General features: G+C 45.3%; 1 protein-coding gene across 1 annotated transcript; it reads left to right on the forward strand.

Moving 5' to 3' along the window:
- Nucleotides 1–1,965: 1,965 nt before the first annotated feature.
- Nucleotides 1,966–12,535, forward strand: LOC138645484 (uncharacterized). The gene is made up of 2 exons (XM_069734883.1): nucleotides 1,966–2,056; nucleotides 11,889–12,535. Exons 1-2 carry the CDS (start codon nucleotides 1,966–1,968, stop codon nucleotides 12,533–12,535), a joined length of 738 nt encoding a protein of 245 aa, XP_069590984.1.
- Nucleotides 12,536–19,466: the final 6,931 nt, after the last annotated feature.

Below are 19,466 nucleotides of genomic sequence, written 5' to 3' on the forward strand. Positions count from 1 at the left end.
TCAGGGTCACCAGACAAGGGCGCACTACTACCCCCAGCAGTGACAGCTCCTGAATAGCTTGGGGCTGAAGCCCCCGCCACCGCTGGGGGGGCAGCAGGACCACTACCTGCTTCCCCTCCACCAACACCAGTAATGCTCTCCTCATTCACTCCACCACTACTCCCATCATTTGCAACACCACTACCATTCACTCCACCACTACTCCCATCATTCACTCCACCACTACTCCCATCATTCACTCCACCACTACTCCCATCATTCACTCCACCACTACTCCCACCATTCACTCCACTACTACTCCCATCATTCCCCTTACCATTGCCACCACTTCCCGTCACTTTATTACCAGTATTCTCACCACCATTTTTCCCAGTGTTCTCTGCACCTTCCACAGTCACATCCATTCCTTCCTCACTTGTGTCTGGCTTCTCTGCAATCACACCTGCTGGACCGGGGGAGGGGTGCAGCACCACACCCGGTTTCCCTTGATTGGTGCTGTGTTGTGTCTCTGGAGCGCCTTGCCCCCCCACTGCAGCAGTTTGCATTTTATTATCCTGGGCCCGCTGCTTGCTGGGGGGCGCCGCCCGCCCCACACCCACAGACTTCGGGGTCCTGGTGTCACGTTTGGGCGCTGGAGCACTCTGTCCTTCCATCGCTGCAGGGCGCCCAGTGTTCCCTGCAGTTGATTTTTCCTGCTTTTTTTATCCTTTTTGGACTCGCTGCTCTCCTATCGCAGCCGCATGCCTCTTCTCTACTGAGGCGCACTGCGCCCCTGTCACAACAGTGCGCCCCCCTTTCGCCGCACCAAGTTTCTCGGACCTGCCCCCCACAGCCCCGGCGTCGGCCGGCTCAGCCGTAGTGCCCCCCTCAGCCCCGGTGAGAACCGGCTTAGCCGCAGAGGGCAGTGAGGGAAACTCCTCGGGGTCCCCTATGTCCGGCGCCGTGAGTACCACCACAGCCTCGCCCCCTGCACTGTTCCCGGCACAGACGGCAGCACCGCCGAACGTCCTCCTCCTCTCCCCACCTTGCCTATGCCCCGGACCCACTGCAGAGCCCGTGCCTTTAGGTTTGGTGGGGTTTACACAGGAGGCGGTAGGTGTAACATCATCCATCAGTACATATCTGTAACTCACCACCTCCCGTGCGGTCTCCTTCCTTGTCTTCTTCCACTTCTTGGATTCCTCTGCTGGCTCATCCTCACCAAAGGAAAAGCGGTCCAGGTTCACTGGAGACTCCAGCTGTCGGATCTCCTCTAGCAGACCGCCCTCCTCCTCTTCCTCCGCTGACACTCCAGCCTGTGCTATCGGAGTCCTCTGCCGTGCCTGGAGGCCGGTCCCCTGTTGTCGGCTCTGCGACTCACTCTCCCGGCTGGTTCCAGCTTGTAGGACTCCAGTCACAGCCATGTCGTCGTCCTCTTCCTCCTCATCGCTTAGGACGCTGGCTGGCGGCTCTCCTGAGGTATTTAACCCCTTCATTTCTGAGAACCGCCGCTGGTTCTTAAACCTCTCCAGGAAGGGACCTGCGCTTTTCTCAATCCCCTCCCGGAGGAGCACTAACCGGACCATCTCATCTTTGAGGGCTCTGAACCTCTGGGAGGTCGCGGGTTTCTCTTTGTTAGAGGCTTGGGTGTTCAGGACCCGAGCCACCCGCAGCTTCTCCTTCAGCCCGGTCAGTGCTTTGCCGGCGTCCTCGTACTCACGTAGCATGGCGACCACTCGGGAGGAGAAGGTACTCGTGGACTCGCCGGAGCTCGTCTCCCCCCAGGATGTTCCTGGGCTCTCCTTCCTGGGGCCTGGGGTGCCCCTGTCTCCCTCTCTGGGCGGACGATGAGCCGTCTCAGGGTTGGTGTAGGTGGGTATGGTTCTTCTCACCCGTCCCGACCTCCTCAGTCCCTCTTGGGCCGGTTGCTGCTGATGATCTCTGTCCCCCGCCGACACAGACAGGGGAAGAGAAGCCTGGGAAGCCATGCCGGACTCCCAGGAAGCCTGCCTCTCCTTGGGGAGAAGAGAGGCAGACTCTGGGCCTCCTGCTGGAAGTGCTGGAGCTCACAAGACAGGTGCTGCTCCTAGCAGGGTGTGGCTGATTGTGGGCACCTGTCCTCCATTCACCTCCAGAGCTGCAGTCACTATTCTGCTGTTACATCGTGTCTTATACTCCAGTCACCTCCAGAGCTGCAGTCACTATTTTCCTGTTACATTGTGTCTTATCCTCTAATCACCTCCAGAGTAGTGTTGAGCGATACTTTCCGATATTTGAAAGTATCGGATGGTATTGACCGATACCGGCAAAATATCGGATCTCGCCGATACCGAGTTCCGATATCAATACAAGTCAATGGGACACAAATATCGGAATGTATCCTCGATGGTTCCCAGGGTCTGAAGGAGAGGAAACTCTCCTTCAGGCCCTGGGATCCATATTAATGTGAAAAATAAAGAATAAAAATAAAAAAATATGGCTATACTCAAAGAACCCTGGCTGTCACGGCTGCAAGCGTCCGCCTCCGTTCCTGAGAATTGCAGAGAGTGAAGGACCTTCGATGATGTCGCGGTCAGGTGACCGGTCACCTGACCGCTCACGTGACCGCTCACCTGACCGTGACGTCACCGAAGGTCCTTCACTCACTACAGTCTCAGGAACGGAGGCAGACGCTTGCAGCGGTGACAGCCAGGGTCCTTCGGAGGGGTGACTATAGCCATATTTTTTATTTTTATTTTTTATTTTTCACATGAATATGGATCCCAGGGCCTGAAGGAGAGTCTCCTCTCCTTCAGACCCTTGGAACCACACGCACCGCACACTCCGATACCGATTTCCGATATCACAAAAATATCGGAACTCGGTATCGGAATTCCGATACAGCAAGTATCGGCCGATACCCGATACTTGCAGTATCGGAATGCTCAACACTACTCAAGAGCTTCATTAACTATACGGTCACTACCAATTCCTATGGTTTCCTGTTACCAGAGAGCAATGCATTGTGGGAGGTCTGGCGCAGATTATATCAGCAGATTTCTGCTATGTGTCCTAGTGAAACATTGATTAATTACAGATTAGTTCCAAAAACAACCAGCAGAATTGTGAGTGCAGCTCTGGATGCAACTTCAGAACTAAAGTAAACTTTGCTATTATGTATAAGTAGGGGTTCACCTTATAGCTGGAAGAAATTAACTTTTTTTTTGGTATTTTTTAAAATAAGAAATAGTCCACAAGTTTTTGGCCCCTCAGTATGGTGTATGGGAAACAAACCTTTCTGGATAAATTCAGGTGATTACTGGGCACTATGTCCCCCCTGAGACTGCAGCTTGGCCATCCGATTGGGATGTTAGGCTCCTTTAGTTGCCAGAATCTGGGGATCTGCACCTTTTGCTCCCAATAATTAAACCCCAAGTGTTTGGCCAAGAAGATCAATTATCCGACTGCACTTCAAAGAATGAATTATTCCCGAATCCTGAGATATTACCTGACAGTAAATTAATTGAATTCACTCCAAGCCGTAATTTCCCTGGAGCCGCCATATTACACATCTCGCTGTCTGTATTAGTAGCCAACAAGTGGCGTAACCAACATCTGTCAGTGTGCAGCCGGATAACTAATACTCTCATCGTCTCCGCACTGATATTAGGCACTGGAAATGATGGCGAATGAATCCCGTAATATTACATTATTGCTCACATTATGTATCAGCGGACTCCGCCGGCTCGGCTGGAACACACAGTGTTTATGTAGCAATGGCCCTTTAATGAAATTATAGGCTTGGTTACAATGTAATATATCACATAAACATCCTATATAAAGCAATAAATAAGAGCGAGCATTTATTAATGGCGCGGCTCACAGCGAAGGCTCCCGGTGTGCACAGGAGCCAAGGTCTCTGCATATTTACTTGCGAGGTTACACGACGTGAGACAATGAAATAAAAACATATTTGCATCCAAGACGATGAATCCTGTCGGTGAGAAAATAGATCAGAGAGAGAAGGTTCCAGCCGGAGCTTGTAGCTGATGTCAAGGAAGAGAGATGATTAAAATATCTAATGAGGAAGACAAGTCTGAGCGTCCGCCACACACAGCAATCATACGACAATCACGAGCCGCCAGAAGGGGCACAGACCTCACTGCGTTACCTCCCAGAAGTGGACGGCAGCGCCTGTCTACTATTCTCAGAAATACAAGATTCATCCATCAGGCGATAGTGCAAATATAATAATAGGAAATTCATCTGTAAATGCACATGTTTCATTGTCATTATCATTACTAGTAGCAGTTGTATTATTACTAGTTGTGGTTGTCTTCCCAGGTACTAGAGTAATAATAAGATCTTACAGTTCCCATACTGGCCACCAGATGTCAGCGATCTGCACTCTGGCAAAAGCTCATTTACAGCCTGCTGTAAAACATTACCATTGCTTTAGCACTGATAGGTCAGAGATAAAATGATGGCTCCTCACAGGAAAAGGTGTTCTGCTCTTAGGATTGGTGGCTGGCTCAGTGGTCAGACCCCCAGCAATCTAAATCTTTGTGAATATGTGATAACGTGCCCTGTTGGGAACAACGCTTTTAAAAATCTGACCCTTCAGCAATCAATTGGTCCATTATAATTAATGTAATTGGGAATGGTTGGAAGTGGCTGTGAATAACTCTTAAAACAAAATGAGGCCGAGGTGTCTGTAGTTTGGCACCTATTGAAGTGAATGAGCTGCAGTGTTATACACAATCACAATGAGTCCAACAGAGCAAGGTCTTCTCTTTGTAGCAGCATTACACTTTTTTTTACTGCAGTCTTATTCTTTTTTTGTAGCAGCGCTCTACTATTTTGCTTCAGCACTCCACTTTTTTGCAGCAGCACTCCACTATTTTTGCAGCATCACTCCACTTTTTTGCAGTATCACTCCACTTTTTTGCAGCAGCACTCCACAATTTTTGCAGCAGCAGCACTCTACTTTTTGCAGCAGCACTCAGCTATTTGTAGAAGCTCTACACTCTTAGAGCATCTCTCCACTCTTTCTGGCACTTCTTTACTTTTTGCAGAATCTATTTTGTAGTCCGTAACTGAGGATATTTATGCGGATATATTATTTTCAGTTTTCACATATATATTTTTATATCCTTTTCCTCACCTTTGACAAGTATGGCTACAGCCCTTTGCTTTTTTTCTCCCTGCAGCAGGTCTCTTTTCTTTACAAGCGGTAGCCATTCTTTGCAGTGGTTCTCTATTGTTGTTTGCTGCTCTTCTTTCTCGTTGGTGACTCTCCTTTTTTGCAGTGGTTTATCTGGCAGATTTTCTCTCGGCAGAACCTCTCCAGAGCAGTTCTCCATTCTTTTCAGGAGTTCTACACTTATGCCAACATTTTTCCTCTCTCTGCAACAGTTCTCCTCTCTTTCAGTTCAGTTCTTCAGGGACTCTTCCTTCTTTGCTGTGGTTCTCCGTTCTCTTTCCTTTTTCTGCAGCAGCTTTTTATTCTTTGTGTTGGTTCTCTACTTACTCCAGCAGTTCTCCTCTTTCTGCAGTTGCTCTTCATTCTTTTCATTGGTTTTCACTTGTCAGTGGTTCTCCTCTTCTTTCCATTCATATCTTTCTTCAGTAACTCTCCCTTCTTTTCAGTGGTTTTCCACTGTCTCCTAGTTTATTTTTTCTGCAGCAGCTCTCTCTCCTTTGTAGCAGTTCTCCACTCTCCCACGCAATTTTTTATCTTTATTTTTTTACTAGAATTTCTTCTCTTTATTTTTTTACAATAAGGCTAGGTTCACATTGCGTTAACAGCAGCCCGTTCAACACATGCGTTAACAGGCTGCTGTTAACGCAAGTGTCGATATGTCGTCGCGCTAGAGCGCAGATAGAGCTAGCAAATGCGTCCGACATTGGACTAAATGGCGGCGTTAACGGACTACGGTACACCGCGTTATGCCGCGGTGTAACGTAGTCTGTCTAACGGACGCCAAAAACGTAATATGGACCTGGCCTAATTGTTACTCCTTTTTTATTCTGCATCAGCTCTCCTTTCTTTGTGGCAGCTGTTCTCCCCCCTATTTAGTGATATTCCAGTCTTTGCTGCAGTGACTCCCTTTATGACATTCAGGGTGTATGAAGGCATATGGGCACTGATTATCCAGATGGGATAACGCCTTTAAAAGTCAAAATATTAAACAGTTTATGAGATACCCACATTTTATCCCGGAGCAGCACACATCAGTTTTTCTACCAGTCTACTGTGGAAAAGAAACGTTTCTAGCACTTTAACGTTTTACTAAATCTGGATAATTATTAATACTTTGTATATAAAATCAGAGAAGAAATCCTATAAAGTTACCCAATAACACAGTAGAAGCAGAACGTGGCGGGTAATTGTCCAGAAAATGGAGGTGATATAAGTCTATACCCAATAAAGTATTAAGTGTTAGCAGCTGCTTATCACAGCCCGGTCCATAAAGGTTTAATAATGGAGCTTGGAGTTCATTGGTCTCCACGCTGGCCGCTCGCCTCCATCTCCTGTTTCCTCCACTTTTATAGAACTTTCCCCTAATACCTCCTTCTCCTTTAAGTGGGGATTACGGAGTTTATTCTATAAAAAGACTTAATGGCGGAAACTACTTAGAAGCTCTTGTAAACTCTTGCGCCATTTTCAGGTCATTTGTACGTAATACACAGACATTTATCATCTACAATGCAGTCATATAATATAAGGTTAGGCTCAGCGAGTTCGCTTTAAATATACATTGGAAAGCAAATTTCTACTGGGATCGATGTTCAAAAATGGAAAATTCCAAATTAAACATTTTTTCCAGAATGTGATACAAAAGTTATAATAGACCGTTCCTCGTTTCCCCTGGAGGTTGTCCAGGGACATGGTGGTGGAATGTACCCCAAGATCATCTGACTGACAGTGGATCCCATCAAACCATTGGGCACCACACACAGGAGCCATTGTTTGCCCAGCTCTGATGATGATTTGGTGACTCAATTTGTATATAAATCTTAATAGAAAGAGCAGATTGGATATTTTGTGTCCTCTTTTTATACAAATATTTAGTAGTGTTATGTCCCTTTAAATAAAGCGCAGTTGTGTTTCCAGATATCATATGTGTATAATCACACGTTTGCATAAGGAATAACGCACTTTTGCTCATTATATGGCTTGTTTTCTGCATTTTCACACGTTTAACCCTCTGCAGGCTCAGTCTCTAATATTCAGTTGTCTCTGAGCTAGTGGATGGAAAAGAGCTGTTATGGTATCTCCCATTACATTGTACACACAGACATGAGGGATTCCTGCTCTCCTGCCTCTATGTAGCTCATATTAAGAAATTAAGCAGAAGTACTGAGCAGAGGAGCTGTGAATCCAGCTTTGTCGGAAGATAAATACTATAAGCTGCAGCATATTAGCCGTCATACAGCAATACTGAGCAGTGTTGCTGATAATCAAGCTCTGAGGTGAGATAAACAGTTACTAGAAATAGCATCATGGAGGACATTATAACACAGCACTGAGCAGTAGATATGTGAATCCAGGCCTAGAGTCAGATAATACTGCAGCATTGAATAGTGTAGATGTTAATTCATCTCTGGATTACATAAAAACTTACTAGAAGCAGCAGCATGGAGGGGATTTTATTATACAGCAGTACTGAGCAGTATAGCTCTAAAACCAACTTTGCGGTGATATAAAACATATAGTACAAAGCAGCATGTAGGACATTATATAGCATTATTGAGCAGTTTAGATGTGAATACAGCACTGGGGTAAAATAATACATTGACTAGAAAGCTATTAAACACCACGGGATCCAATATCAATAATACAACTCTATATTCACCATAACACCATCACCCCTATTGCATATTAATCCAATGAGGTAGAGAGTTTTTTACCAAAATATCAATATTTTATTATACAAAAAGATTTGTTTATACAGGATCAGAGTACCACAAACCAAGCAGGTTTAAAGAGGAATTATAACCAGGTATGTTTACAAGTAACATTTGCACCATAACAGAACATAACTATAAAAGCTGCCATAGCAGATACCAAATATATCCTTATTATATTATGTCTTTTCATGCAGAAATTGCTGTATATAAAAATATAGACTAAACAAGGATATCTGGTCCTCTAAGCAGCAAGCAAGTGAAGACTAACTGGGGCCAACTCGTATATAGGAAGCTAGTTTGTCCTGGATAATCATTAGGGCTGATATAAAGGTTACTTAAAATCGGCAAGTGCCATGCAAGCAGTCCTACCAGGGACAAAAATACTATGTTTAAACCTAAATTAGGAGACCCATGTCAGAGGTAACTTACTTAGAATTAGGAGCCTGGTATCCCCACCTGCCGCCCCGACGCGCGTTTTGCTGTTTTTCTCTTCTTCAGGAGGCGTGGCTAAACGCTGAGCTCATATCCGTATATATACAGGGACTGACCAATAGAAGGAGAGCAATATAATTAACGTCAGCCGATGTTTGGCGCATGCGTCGGTACTATCCAGCCCCATATGGGTACTTCCTCCTACGCTCCTGAGACGCAAGCAATCCACCGCTGCCTAGCAGCGGGGGACACTCGCGCGTCACATGAGCGCATCGGGAAGACCCGGGCATAGAAGTATCCGGGCATGCGCACTGGCTGAATAGATGTCCGGGAACATGAACATGAAATGAGCTCAGCGTTTAGCCACACCTTCTGAAGAAGAGAAAAACAGCGAAACGCGCGTCGGGGCGGCAGGTGGGGATACCAGGCTCCTAATTCTAAGTAAGTTACCTCTGACATGGGTCTCCTAATTTAGGTTTAAACATAGTATTTTTGTCCCTGGTAGGACTGCTTGCATGGCACTTGCCGATTTTAAGTAACCTTTATATCAGCCCTAATGATTATCCAGGACAAACTAGCTTCCTATATACGAGTTGGCCCCAGTTAGTCTTCACTTGCTTGCTGCTTAGAGGACCAGATATCCTTGTTTAGTCTATATTTTTATATACAGCAATTTCTGCATGAAAAGACATAATATAATAAGGATATATTTGGTATCTGCTATGGCAGCTTTTATAGTTATGTTCTGTTATTGTGCAAATGTACTTGTACACATACCTCTTTAAACCTGCTTGGTTTGTGGTACTCTGATCCTGTATAAACAAATCTTTTTGTACAATAAAATATTAATATTTTGGTAAAAAACTCTCTACCTCATTGGATTAATATGCAATAGGGGTGATGGTGTTATATTGACTAGAAAGCTGCAGCTTGGAGAAAATTACACAGACCTGAGCAGTGTTGCTGGGAATCCAGCACCGTGATAAGATAAAAAAGTAACTATAAAAATAGATTGACCTCTGTGTGTATCTGTTCTTTTTTCTTTCATTTTGCACCGTTCTCCATAGACCTTAATAGGTAGCTGTATTCTGATCATTGAAGTGACGGGAAAGGGAGGAGAAAATGTGGTTCATAAGTGGAGAATGTAGCAGATATGATAAGATATTCCTAGAACTGTTGATTTTTGGAAAATCTGGTGAAATGACAGCGACCATTCAATGTCGCTAATTAATATTCATCAGGGGCAGGGCTGTAATAACCTCATAAGAATAAAATGTATAATGGTTGCCACGACTACCAGATGAAACAATGTAACTGCTGCCTAAACCTGGAAGATGCGATAACTGCACTGATAAATAATGGAGGAGGGGGTTGAGTTATCTTTAGTGGAAATACCCTTTAAATGAGCGGCGGCTCTTCCTGGATGGAGATCCCCGGACATGAAGCTTGCTGTTTGCAGTTAGTAATGGCTACTAGTGATGAGCGAATATACTCGCTACTTGAGATTTCTCGAGCACGCACGGGTGTCCTCCGAGTATTTTTTAGTGCTCGGAGTTTTAGTTTATCTTGCTGCAGTTGAATGATTTAGGCTACGTTCACATTAGCGTTTTGCGTGTTTGCGTCGGGCGACGCAGCGGCGACGCATGCGTCATGCGCCCCTATATTTAACATGGGGGACGCATGGACATGCGTTGTGCTGCGTTGTGCAACACATGCGTTTTTTTTGCCACAAGCGTTGGGCGCAGAAAATGCAACAAGTTGCATTTTTCTTGCGTCCAAATTTCGACAAAAAAGGACGCATGCGTCGCAAAACGCAGCGTTTTTGCGTGCGTTTTGGTGCGTTTTTATTTGCGTTGTGTGTTGCGTCGCCGACGCAGCGGCGCACAACGCAAATGTGAACGTAGCCTAACATCTGTTAGCCAGCATAAGTACATGTGGGGGTTTCCTGGTTGCTAGGGAATCCCCACATGTAATCAAGCTGGCTAACAGATGTAAATCATTCAGCTGCGGCAAGAAAAACTAAATCTCCGAGCACTAAAAAATACTCGGAGGACCCCCGAGCGTGCTCGAGAAATTTCAAGTAATGAGTATATTCGTTCATCACTAATGGCTACCCGTCAGGAGAGCAGCCATCACTGAAGGTTTTGTAGGAGGATTTTGAGCTTTTCTCTCTGGATCCTCGGGGCATCTGGTCTGAGCTATTACCGTCCAGGCGTTATGGGGTGGCTGCACTTCAATTATAGGATGCAGGAGGGAAAATCCACTTTATTGAGCTGGCAATAAATAGAGCTGACAGGGCGACCTCTGGGATACAGGGGAGAGGAATATTGGATTTAAGGGCGCCTCGGATAAAGCTCAATGACCTGTGTGTGCGCCACGGAGAAAGGCGAGAAATGGGAATATGTCACCCGTGCCGCGGAATTATTCTTACTGTGTCAATAGATTTCGGAGTTTCATATCTGAGCAGTAAATTAAAGCTGCCCTCAACCTGCTCATCCCCATAACTGAGACCCTTCCTGATTATGTGCGGCCCACCCCTAATAATCCTCTCTCCATGCACTGAGCCAGTCTAAATAAGCAGAGCTGCAGTGTAAAGCATTAGGCACAGAGCAGAAGCCTGTGCCAGGGGTGAGCAAGCTGTAGATGATCTCGCACTCCAAAATTCAATGCCCATATACTGGAATCACTGAACATATGGGAGGGCTATGGGAGCAGAGATGTAGTGTAAAGCATGGTGAAGACATAAAGGGAAACGCGTGAACGAATTTCAGCCTCCGTAGATGGTGATAGACAACAAAGCTAGTTATCCAAGTTATTGTTGAGCACAGCTGCAGTGTAAAGCATGGGGGGAAAGTATGACAGCCTGAAGTTCTGATAATACGGGAAGCAGATTTTTGATCACCCCAGAGCAATAGACAAGGATGCAGGAACTATTTATAATACACAAGCTTTTCTGGAACACAGCTGCAGTGTAAAGCATGGTGCAGAGCAAGTATTCAGTATCCGATGAGACAAATATGAGGTCTCTGACTACCTGAAACACCAATAGACAATGTGTCAGGACTGGAGCCACTGAGATGTATACAATCAAGCCCAAGTACCATCCATGGTGGCCCACGAGCCACAGTAGTGGTGCTCTGCTTAGCACTAGTGGTAGGAGTCGGTATTGCATTTTTATTCCTTTATTTCTCTTGTGTCTTCATTTTGTGATTTTTTGGGGGGTGATTTTGACTCTGTCCTGACTTCTGTGTGCTGTGATGGAAGGCTGCGGCGCTGCTCCGCCAAGCGTCGGCTTCATTGCTACATCTATAATCCGGGTGACACCATTCCTTGATTGATATTAATGGCTCTGAGGCTTGTGCAGACCGTGAGTCCGGTGAGACGCCTCTTGCTCTCAAGCTCGGACCTTCAGCGGGTTTTGGACCATAAAACCTTCAATTCCCTGAATGTGCAGCGTTCAATGACTTCTTGGAAGGGGAAGGTGACAGAAAGTATAAGCCCGGCGTCGGCTCCAGAACAGGCCCAGGAGTTCTTATAATGTCAAACAGATGCTAATTTCAGGAGAATGAAGCAAAACTGTTAAGATGTGCGGAAACTGAAGACAGAGGAAAAGGTGAAAAAGGATGAAAAAGAAATAAAGGAGGAAAAGGATAAAAATAAGAAAAGGGAAAGAAAAGGACAAATAGGAGGAAATGGAGAAAAAGAAGGAAATGTGACAAAAAGTTCAAAAAGAAGGAAAAAGGTCAAAAGAAGGAAAGGACAAAAAGTAGGAAAGGGTAAAAGTGAAGAAAAGGACAAAAAGGAGGAAAGAAGGAAAAGGGACAAAAAGGAAGAAAAGGATGAAAAGGATAAGAAGACAGAAAAGGGGAGGAACAGGGCAAAAAGTGCAAAAAAGAGGAAGATGATAATAAGAAGGAAAAGGACAAAAAGAAAGAAAGGGACAAAAAGGAGGAAAAGTACAAAAATGAAAAGGGAAAAGTACAAAAAGGAAGAAAAGGATAGAAAGAAGAATAAGAAAGGAAATGGACAAATAGGAGGAAATGGACAAAAAGAAGGAAATGGGACAAAAAGTTCAAAAAGAAGGACAAAGGTTAAAAGAAGGACAGGACAAAAAATACGTAAGGATAAAAGTGAAGAAAAGGACAAAAAGGAAGAAAAGATGGAAAAGGGACAAAGTACAAATAGGAGGAAAAGGATAAAAAGAAGAAAAAGGAAAGAAAAGGACAAATAGGAGGAAATGGAGAAAAAGAAGGAAATGTGACAAAAAGTTCAAAAAGAAGGAAAAAGGGCAAAAGAAGGAAAGGACAAAAAAGAGGAAAGGATAAAAGTGGAGAAAAGGACAAAAAGGAGGAAAAGATGGAAAAGGGACAAAAAGTACAAAAAGGAGGAAAAGGATAAAAAGGAAAAGGGAGGAAAAGGACAGAAAGTACAAAAAGGAGAAAAGTGCTAAAAAGAAGGAAAAGGACAAAAAGTACAAAAAGGAGGAAAATGCTAAAAAGAAGGAATAGGGAGGAAAATGACAAAGAGGAAGAAAAAAGGACAAAAAGTACAAAAGGGGGAAAATTATAAAAAGAAGGAAAAGGACAAAAAGGAGGAAAAGAAGGAAAAAGGTCAAAAAGTATAAAAAGGAGAAAAAGAATGAAAATGACAAAATGGATGAAAAGGCACCATTTTGCTGAATTCAATTGAAGAGCATTGCAAAACAAAATCAGAATCAGGAAAACGCTATTTTTTCCCTAAGATTTGCAGTACACTTATCTTGCCTCAAACTGATTCACTCATTTATAAAAATTGAGAAATGTAAGAATTTCTTTTAGTATGACTCAGAATTTTTCAGCCCCTTCTTCACCAGCAAACTCTGCCTTTCCTGGGGTCCCGCACTGTGGGGGGTTTCATGTAGAGTTAGTGCCATCTATAGACTTGGATGTATCTTTTCCTCTGTGAAGAGGTTTTCACGTCTCTCTATACTTGACGGCTTCTTTGCCCGGTGCTCTGAGGATGTCTACAGTCATGATGAAAACTCAGTACACCTGTTGTAAATTCTTTAGTTTTATGTATCGGGACAGAAGATGAAAGAAACATCTGGTCCTTAGAATTACACTAGACATATTACACTGGGTTCTTATTTGCCAGAATGCAGACGTGTGAGAAATGAAGCACACACCGTGGACCGGTACCGTGATATGAGTTTCTGTATGACCATCAGTCTCTTGCATCGCTCTGGAGGGATTTGGCCACTCTTCTTTACATTTTTGCTTCCGTTCTTTGTGATTTGCAGAAGTACGTTTCTGCGCCACTCCCTAAAAGTCCAGACACAGCATTTCTATGGTGTTCTGACACAGCCACTGTGGCACCGCGATTCTTCTATTTTTCCAGCCATTCAGTTGTAGATTACCTGCTGTACTCGGGGTCACTGTCCTGTTGCCTGACAAGTTTCAGCCAATCTCCAGCTTTTGGATGGACTCTAGAACACTTGGGTAACATAGAAGTTTAAGGTCAACTCAATGACTGCAATGTGCCCGAGGCTGCAGTACAAGCCCCAATCATCTTCTCTCCACCCCCATGCTACAGATTGTTCCAGAATTATTGTGGTTTCTTCAGATCCAATTTTCCATCTTGAGTCATGCAACCATGTTCTTTTTAGAAAGCCGAAGTTTTTTTCCCTGGCAACCCGTCCAAACAATCCATTCTTGTTCTATTTGTATTGTCATTCATTTGAACATTTAACATGTAACAAGCTGAGGCCCTTTTGTGTCTGAGCTATAGCTCTTGGGTTTCTTGCAATGTCTTCTTGCATTCCCTGTCTGGCCTTGGGAGTGACTTTGCTGGAAAGTCCATTCCTAGCAAATTGTCAACTGTCTAGAATGTTTCCCACTTCAGAAAAATATTTCTCAACGCAGATTAATGGCCTACAAATTATTTGGAAATGGCCGTATATTCCTTCTCACATTGATGAGCAGCAACGTATCATTGCTGATGTCTTTCCTCCTTGGCATTGTGGAAACGCATGCCTGAAAGCACCAGACCCCCAGACCAGGGGCTCACAGTTGCTGATTAAAGGGACTCTGTCACCTGAATTTGGAGGGAACAATCTTCAGCCATGGAGGCGGGGTTTTGGGGTTTTTGATTCACCCTTTCCTTACCCGCTGGCTGCATGCTGGCTGCAATATTGGATTGAAGTTCATTCTCTGTCCTCCATAGTACACGCCTGCGCAAGGCAAGATTTATCAGGGGAATGTGATTAGCGTCCCACGGCTGCTTCTTACCTTCTCAATTCCTTTCAAAGTTGTACAGGTGTACTTAATTTTTCACACATTGCTTTCATATATTGGCTAGGTTTTGTTACAACATTTACAAGAACCATGTTGTTCTTCTCAGGTTGGATTTACCTAATTGTAAGAACTTCTTAGGACCATTTGCTTTTTTGTTATCATGTTCTCGGACATAAAACCATATGTGAAAACCACAAAAAGAGAAAAAAATACTCCAATATTCAAGAAAAAAACAAAAAGGCAGAGATGCTTACCTGTCTACAGAGGCGTAGCTAGAGCTTTTGCCGCCCGGGGCTGCTCCCGAGTTTGGCGCCCCCCCCCCCCCCCCCCAATACACACAAAGGTTACCAAAAATGGTTTTCTTGTTTTCTAGAACTTAAACTGGGCCTAATGGTGTCACCCCCACATGCCAAACCTGTGACTTAATACCACCACACCATGACCAGACCACATAGTGACCGAATAATACTACATACAAGGGACAAATACCACAACACCATTTCCAGACCACATGTTACCACTACATAGTGACTGAATACTACAATACTGATCAGTAATAAAAAAAAAACACAATACTATCATCATAAGTGCCAGTATTCACAGGAGATCTGTACTTAGTATGCAGTGTCTGTGTAGAGGTAATACAGAGATCACTGGTGACATTGTACACAGGACCTCAGTATATAATGTATAGATAATACAGTGATCACTGGTGACATTGTACACAGGACCGCTGTATATAGTATACAGTGTATAGTGTCAGTGTATAGGTAACACTGACTCACCAGTGACGTCTCTAGGTGAAGTCCTTCATCTTTCATCCAGCACAGACCGCCATCATTCCTTCCAGCCACGACTCGTTTCTGCAGGAAATAACACAGTTATCTCGAGCTCCGCTTGCAGAACACATTACTTAATTTTTCACAACTTCTACATTACAACACGAAGAAAAAGGCGATATAGTGTCACTCTGCACAGTAACAGGACCGCCCCCCCCCCCATTTAAAACAGTATACTAAAAAAATAAAATAAATACATCACTGCAGTAATAATATCCCTTAATTAGCCCTTATGGTAATAATATTCCCCATCCTGGCCCCGTTTATCTCATTCCTGGCTCCAGCCATATGTTCTCACATCCTGCCCTCATGAGTATCCATTCTACCCCATATGATCTCCCCATCCTGCCCCACCAGCCTCCATCGTATCCGTCCTGCCCCATGATCCAATCCTGCCCCATGATCCAATCATGCCCCGTATCTACATTCTGCCCATGCCTCAAGTCCTGCCCCCAGTGTGTCCAGCAATCTGCCCCAGTGTGTCCAGCATATTACCCCCATGTTGTCCAGCAATCTGCCCCAGTGTGTCAAGCAATCTGCCCCAGTATGTCCAGCACTGCCCCCAGTGTGTCCAGCAATCTGCCCCAGTGTGTCCAGCATATTACCCCCAGTGTGTCCAGCAACCTGCCCCAGTATGTCCAGCATATTGTCCCAGTGTGTCCAGTATTGCCCCTGGACAGTGTGTCCAGCAATCTGCCCCAGTGTGTCCAGCAATCTGCCCCAGTATGTCCAGCACTGACCCCAGTGTGTCCAGCAATCTGCCCCAGTGTCCAGCATTGCCCCAGTGTGTCCAGAAATCTGCCCCAGGGTCTCCAGCATTGCCCCCAGTGTGCACAGCAATCTGCCCCAGTGTGCACAGCAATCTGCCCCAGTGTGCACAGCAATCTGCCCCAGTGTGCACAGCAATCTGCCCCAGTGTCCAGCATTGCCCCAGCGTGTCCAGCAATCTGCCCCAGTGTCCAGAAATCTGCCCCAGAGTCTCCAGCATTGCCCCAGTATATCGAGAAATCTGCCCCAGTGTGTCCAGAAATCTGCCCCAGAGTCTCCAGCATTGCCTCAATGTGTCCAGAAATCTGCCCCAGGGTCTCCAGTATTGCCCCAGTGTGTCCAGCATTGCCCCCAGTGTGTCCAGCATTGCCCCCAGTGTGTCCAGCAATCTGCCCCAGTGTCCAGAAATCTGCCCCAGGGTCTCCAGCATTGCCCCAGGGTGTCCAGAAATCTGCCCCAGGGTCTCCAGCATTGCCCCAGTGTGTCCAGCATTGCCCCCAGTGTGCACAGCAATCTGCCCCAGTGTCCAGCATTGCCCCAGTGTGTCCAGCAATCTGCCCCAGTGTCCAGCATTGCCCCAGTGTGTCCAGAAATCTGCCCCAGGGTCTCCAGCATTGCCCCAGTGTGTCTAGCATTGCCCCCAGTGTGCACAGCAATCTGCCCCAGCGTGCACAGCAATCTGCCCCAGCGTGCACAGCAATCTGCCCCAGCGTGCACAGCAATCTGCCCCAGCGTGCACAGCAATCTGGCCCAGGGTCCAGAAATCTGCCCCAGGGTCTCCAGCATTGCCCCAGTATGTCCAGAAATCTGCCCCAGTGTGTCCAGAAGTCTGCCCCAGGGTCTCCAGTATTGCCTCAATGTGTACAGCAATCTGCCCCATGGTCTCCTGTATTGCCCCAGTGTGTCCAGCATTCTGCCCCATGGTCTCCAGTACTGCCCCAGTGTGTCCAGCATTCTGCCCCATGGTCTCCAATACTGCCCCAGTGTGTCCAGCATTCTGCCCCATGGTCTCCAGTATTGCCCCAGTGTGTCCATCAATCTGCCCCATGGTCTCCAGTATTGCCCCAGTGTGTCCAGCAATCTGCCCCATGGTCTCCAGTATTGCCCCCAGACAGAGTCAGACATAAAGAAAAAAAAAAAACGTAAAATCCTCACCTCTCCCGTTCCCAGCGCAGGTCCGGTGCACTCAGCGTCCCTCCGGCTCTGCAGCGCTCAGGACAGAGAGGCTGAGCGGCGCGCACAGTGATGACGTCATCGCACCCTCTGCCCTGAGACGTCGCAGAGTCAGAGGGCGCTGAAGACGCTGCAGCTGCCGCAGGAACCAGGAGAGGTGAGTATTAGAGCGGGGGTCGGGGGTGGGGGGAGCCTGGTCGTGGCGGCGGACGGCGTCGCCCGTAGATTTAACCCCTTTACCCCCAAGGGTGGTTTGCACGTCAATGACCAGGCCAATTTTTACAATTCTGACCACTGTCCCTTTATGAGGTTATAACTCCGAAACGCTTCAACGGATCCTGGTGATTCTGACATTGTTTTCTCGTGACATATTGTACTTCATGATAGTGGTAAAATTTCTTTGATAGTACCTGCGTTTATTTGTGAAAAAAACGGAAATTTGGCGAAAATTTTGAAAATTTCGCAATTTTCAAACTTTGAATTTTTATGCAATTAAATCACAGAGATATGTCACACAAAATACTTAATAAGTAACATTTCCCACATGTCTCCTTTACATCAGCATAATTTTGGAACCAATTTTTTTTTTGTTAGGGAGTTATAAGGGTTAAAAGTTGACCAGCAATTTCTCATTTTTACAACACCATTTTTTTTTAGGGACCACGTCTCATTTGAAGTCATTTTGAGGGGTCTATATGATAGAAAATGCCCAAGTGTGACACCATTCTAAAAACTGCACCCCTCAAGGTGCTCAAAACCACATTCAAGAAGTTTATTAACCCTTCAGGTGTTTAATAGGAATTTTTGGAATGTTTAAATAAAAATGAACATTTAACTTTTTTACACAAAAAATTTACTTCAGCTCCAATTTGTTTTATTTTACCAAGGGTAACAGGAGAAAATGGACCCCAAAAGTTGTTGTCCAATTTGTCCTGAGTACGCTGATACCCCATATGTGGCAGTAAACCACTGTTTGGGCGCATGGGAGAGCTCGGAAGGGAAGGAGCGCCGTTTGACTTTTCAATGCAAAATTGACAGGAATTGAGATGGGACGCCATGTTGCGTTTGGAGAGCCACTGATGTGCCTAAACATTGAAACCCCCCACAAGTGACAGCATTTTGGAAAGTAGACCCCCTAAGGAACTTATCTGGATGTGTGGTGAGCACTTTGACCCACCAAGTGCTTCACAGAAGTTTATAATGCAGAACCGTAAAAATAAAAAATCATATTTTTTCACAAAAATTATATTTTTGCCCCCAATTTTTTATTTTTCCAAGGGTAAGAGAAGAAATTGGACCTCAAAAGTTGTTGTCCAATTTGTCCTGAGTACGCTGATACCCCATATGTGGCAGTAAACCACTGTTTGGGCGCATGGGAGAGCTCGGAAGGGAAGGAGCGCCGTTTGACTTTTCAATGCAAAATTGACAGGAATTGAGATGGGACGCCATGTTGCGTTTGGAGAGCCACTGATGTGCCTAAACATTGAAACCCCCCACAAGTGACACCATTTTGGAAAGTAGACCCCCTAAGGAACTTATCTGGATGTGTGGTGAGCACTTTGACCCACCAAGGGCTTCACAGAAGTTTATAATGCAGAGCCATAAAAATAAAACAAAATTTTTTTCCCACAAAAATTATTTTTTAGCCCCCAGTTTTGTATTTTTCCTAGGGTAACAGGAGAAATTGGACACCAAAAGTTGTTGTCCAATTTGTCCTGAGTACGCTGATACCCGATATGTGGGGGGGAACCACCGTTTGGGCGCATGGGAGGGCTCGGAAGGGAAGGAGCATCATTTGGAATGCAGACTTAGATGGATTGGTCTGCAGGCATCACATTGCGTTTGCAGAGCCCCTAATGTACCTAAACAGTAGAAACCCCCCACAAGTGACCCCATATTGGAAACTAGACCCCTCAATGAACTTATCTAGATGTGTTGTGAGAACTTTGAACCCCCAAGTGTTTCACTACAGTTTATAACGCAGAGCCGTGAAAATAAAAAATCTTTTTGTTTTCCCACAAAAATTATTTTTTAGCCCCCAGTTTTGTATTTTCCCAAGGGTAACAGGAGAAATTGTTCCACAAAAGTTGTTGTCCAATTTGTCCTGAGT

This window comes from Ranitomeya imitator, chromosome 1 (genome assembly GCF_032444005.1).
Source record: "Ranitomeya imitator isolate aRanImi1 chromosome 1, aRanImi1.pri, whole genome shotgun sequence".
Classification (NCBI taxonomy): domain Eukaryota; kingdom Metazoa; phylum Chordata; class Amphibia; order Anura; family Dendrobatidae; genus Ranitomeya; species Ranitomeya imitator.